The sequence below is a fragment of the Octodon degus genome, unplaced genomic scaffold (genome assembly GCF_000260255.1).
Source record: "Octodon degus isolate 3935 unplaced genomic scaffold, OctDeg1.0 scaffold00010, whole genome shotgun sequence".
Lineage (NCBI taxonomy): Eukaryota > Metazoa > Chordata > Mammalia > Rodentia > Octodontidae > Octodon > Octodon degus.
The window spans coordinates 8,720,056-8,724,112 of record NW_004524586.1 but is presented as its reverse complement, the minus strand read 5'-3'; the positions used below and the strand labels follow the sequence as shown (position 1 = coordinate 8,724,112).

Genomic DNA, 4,057 nt, shown 5'->3' with positions numbered 1-4,057 from the left:
GAGAGAGAGAGAGAGAGAGAGAGACTCAGTGATTATAAAACAATGTCCACACCTAAACTTAATTTCTCTGTGCCTAATTTTATTAACTTTAATTTCATTTTGCAAAATTTTGCTGTCAAAAAATGCAAAGTATTATTGTTGAGTAAATCTAGAAAGAATTAAGACTCAGCATTAAAAACGAAGGCAAGCTTTCTAACCCTGTGTCAACAAATTGGAATCTCTGCTTCCTGTGTTCTTGTTTCTAAGGCTCAGCTGGGGAGGAGTCCATAAGTCTCCTGAAGGGAGAATCTCGCTGTGATGGCCTCCTGCATGTGGAGCACCGTGGGCAGCAAGGCCTGGTGTGTGGGGACCGCTGGGGCATGGAAGAGGCCTCAGTGATCTGCAGACAGCTCAACTGCACAGGGGTGCTCTATACATCTCAACGTGTTTTGATGCCCCAAGACATGGTGCCACCCTGGCTTTATGGTGCCCAGTGCCAGGGTGAGGAGGCCTCTCTTTGGCAGTGCTCTCTGGGTGACTGGGGGCCTGTCGGTCATTGCAGCTGCCAATGTGTTGCCTTTGTCACATGCTCAGGTAGGTTGGACAGTGAAGTCTGAATCCCCCATTATCTGAGGGCCCCTTGTGCTGTTTGGGTTCCACTGAGATGAGATCCAGGGAATGGGGAAGGGTTTGGGCCAGAAGTCAGTACCTGGTTTGCCTGGAGTCCTTGGGATTCTGAAGTTTTCTGTTGCAGCAACATGAGTTGAGGCCTTTCCTTGCATGTGCTGGTTCCTCTTTGCTCTCCTGGAGCCACATCTCACTTACGTGTTATGATCCTCTGGCTTTTAAATCAGTCATAAGTGTGCTTTCTTCTGTTGTCCTGATGGTCATCCCTCTGGATACCTCCTTCCAGGCTCCCTGGAAGCTGTTCTCTGTGCTGTGCACACTGACCATGATACACATGAGGAGGGCCTGTGTCATCCCAGTTCACCTCAGGGAACACCTGGGAGCCTACAAATGCCCTAGTTTCCAGCCAAATCCAGGCAGGGACCAGCCCTTTCACATGTGCCTCTGGCAGGGGCCGACTGGTCCTTCTTTATCTTCTGTTCCATCAGGTAGTTTCTGGAGGCAAATTGTGCTGCACGGAGGAGGCAGCCCCTGTGCTGGAACCCCTGGAGTGCTGAGCCCAGTCATTGATACTATGAGATGTGACTTGGGAAAGGAGGAGGCAGGCGTTATTTGCAGAGAGCTGGAGTGTGGTACCGCTTTGCAGTGGTCCAGAAACCTTCCTGTTGGCCAGGAGCAGAGATTCATGACCTGTCAGGGAACAGAGTCCAGCATTTTCCACTGCAAGGTCAACATGAACTTCATAGAACAGTGTGACGTACATAGAAAAATGCCAGCCTACACTGAGGTGGTGTGCGCAGGTAGGGTCACCCTACCCAGAGCATTGGACCTTTTCTGCGTATGAACAAACAAATCAAGATATCTTCTCATAGCACCTAGGCAGTGGTAAGGCAAAGTGCTTTCTGTGGTGGTTAGCACGACGGTGCCTTGCCACTGAGCAGTGGTGTGGGAGGGCCTGGAGTGCTCTTCTTTGGGGGTGCTGCTCCCCTTGGGGCTCCCATCTAGCCTGATTGGATGATACTATCTGTCTGTGGGGCCCCAGGGCCTACATCTCTCTGGGGGTGAATGATCTTCATAGTCAACACTTTGGGAGCCAGGGCCCAAGGGAGAGGCAAGGACCAGTGCCAGGTACTTGTCAGGAAGACCTGGAGTCTGGATTCTGGCTCTCTGGTGGCCAGACCTATGCAGGTGGTCCTGGGTCCTCCTTCCTTCCTCCACGTGGGATTGGGTGCCGGGATGCGGGTCTCTTCATCCCTGTGTTCCATGAAAAGCCTGTCTTGCTTTGGATGCTCTTGTGCGGCTTCTGTCCCCAGGACACGTGGAGGCCCGGCTCGTTGGCAGCGAGGACCCCTGTGCTGGGCGCCTGGAGGTACGGTGGGGCCTGACCTGGGGCACAGTCTGCAACGCTGAGCTGGACCTGCCCACGGCCCACGTGGTGTGCCGGGAGCTGCAGTGTGGAATGGCCGTGTCCACCCTTGGCACTGCCCACTTTGGCCAAGGCTCAGGGCCCGTGTGGACAGAAGCTTTCCGTTGTGCGGGCAACGAGTCACTGCTGTTCCACTGCCCGCGGGAGCCTGGGAGTCAGTGTACGCATGCGCAGGATGCGGGGCTCAGGTGCTCGGGAGAAAGTGAGTCAAGTCACGGGGTCCAGTGGGGTCTGGGCTGGGATGATTTTGGACAATGGGCGGGGAGAGAGCTCAGCTTGACGTTCCCGCACGTTTTTTCTGTTGTGTCTACATTTGTTTACTCTATCTTTCAAGAACCATATAATCAGTTTTTTTTTTAAATCTATATCAGATGTAGAGCTCACTTTTTTATTCCAGGGATGTGAATTTTTAAAAAATATATTCTATATAGCAGGCCCTTATTAACATGTGAATAGGAAATATTTTCTGCCTTTCTGTGTGATTTTAAAAAATTTTTTAAAGATGTCTTTTAATACATAGAAGGATTTAAGTTTGATTAAGCACAATATTTTTCCTCCTTTCTCTCTTGGGGCTGTGTCTATAAATATAATTGTCAATTCCACAGGAATAAAACTTCATTGCTGTGCTTTATTCTCAGACTTTTGTCCTTTCTTTTTGTATCTTGGGCTTTGATCTAATTTTTTTCCATGTGAAACCTGTTACATTTTATTTGTTAAAAAGTAACAGCTTCAGTATAGACCTAAATGTGACTTTTCCTAAAACCACCAAAGAGTACAGCATAAAGCACCTCCTTATTAAATACAAACTTTCACTTTGGGCTGTTCTGCCTACACTTTGATGCAAAGAGAATTTTAAATTGCATCCTGCTTAAGAAAAAAACATTTTAAGTACTGATCAAGGATGACTACAACCACATTCCAAGACAGGAAGTATCCCTGCAATAAAGCCTACTGTTTGTTTACGTACAACGTGTTAGCACTCACGTTTTAATTTACTTGTACCAAAGGCAAAATTACCGTTAAGAGAAAATTAAATTACAGATGCTTGAATTGCAAAAGTTTAATATACCAAAGACACTTTGTTGTTTGATGCGCTTAATGTCAATGTTTGGAGCAAATTTTAAGGTATTTAAAAAACAACACTAGCAACATCTGTGTATAATTACAATAAGGAAAATGAGAACCCTTTTATACTATATTTTCAAAAATTGTTCTAAAGACAGAAGACTCATGTTCAGTTGTTATTCCTTTGCTTTAAAATAAACTACCAATAATTGCAGCCCGTCTAGCATGTATTGTTGTTGGATCCAATATTAAGGACTCATATTTGCAAAAATGTTTTGCAGAGCCCTTGGCCTCCATGAAAAGATTGAAATCACTAAGAAGAGCTAGAGTTTATTTTCAAATTCTCTGTCTGGGCTCCAATAATCTCTTATCAAATAAAGTACTTGCAAAATACCAGATATTAAGGATCAGATTTCTTTGGTATAAGTATGAAATTGTTACTGATAGCTGCTCATGACTCGCATAAACCGTGAAGTAATCCTTTTCTCTGGCTTATTTATTAGTGTTGACTTTTCCTGTAAAAGAAATTGCTATCACTCCTGCCTACCTTATACTGATCCATTTTGAGTTAATTTTGTATGTCATATATGAAAAGTGACAGCTTCAGTCTCTCTACGAGGATATTTGGCTTTACCAGCTTCATTTGATGAAGAGATTGTTTCTTCCTCAACAAATGTCACTGCATTTAAAAAATCACAATCAGTAACCCTTATTAATTGTACAGATGAGTTGGGTTCACTCTGCTAAGTCAATGGATGCACATACAGGGCATTTCTGATCCTGTCTAACCTCCCTCATCTACGGCTCACCCCTTTTCTCTCATTGCATGTTCTCCTGACTCCCTCTGCAGTGCTTGGTAGTTCTCTTCTTTGTTCAGGTCCTGTCTGTGTGTTTTGTTTTTGAGCATTTACTTGAAAAAGAAAACACATGTTACTTTTGTATGACTGGCCATTTTAATTA

At 45.2% G+C, this 4,057-nt stretch overlaps 1 protein-coding gene across 1 annotated transcript in view; it reads left to right on the top strand.

Annotated features, from left to right (window-relative positions):
• Positions 1-4,057, top strand: part of LOC105740887 (scavenger receptor cysteine-rich domain-containing protein SCART1-like) — an 18,231-nt gene that overhangs the window by 707 nt on the left and 13,467 nt on the right. The window contains exons 2-4 of the mRNA XM_012513397.1: positions 247-573; positions 1,095-1,406; positions 1,920-2,234. Coding sequence (XP_012368851.1) covers positions 247-573; positions 1,095-1,406; positions 1,920-2,234 — 954 coding nt within the window. The remainder of the gene's footprint in view (positions 1-246; positions 574-1,094; positions 1,407-1,919; positions 2,235-4,057) is intronic.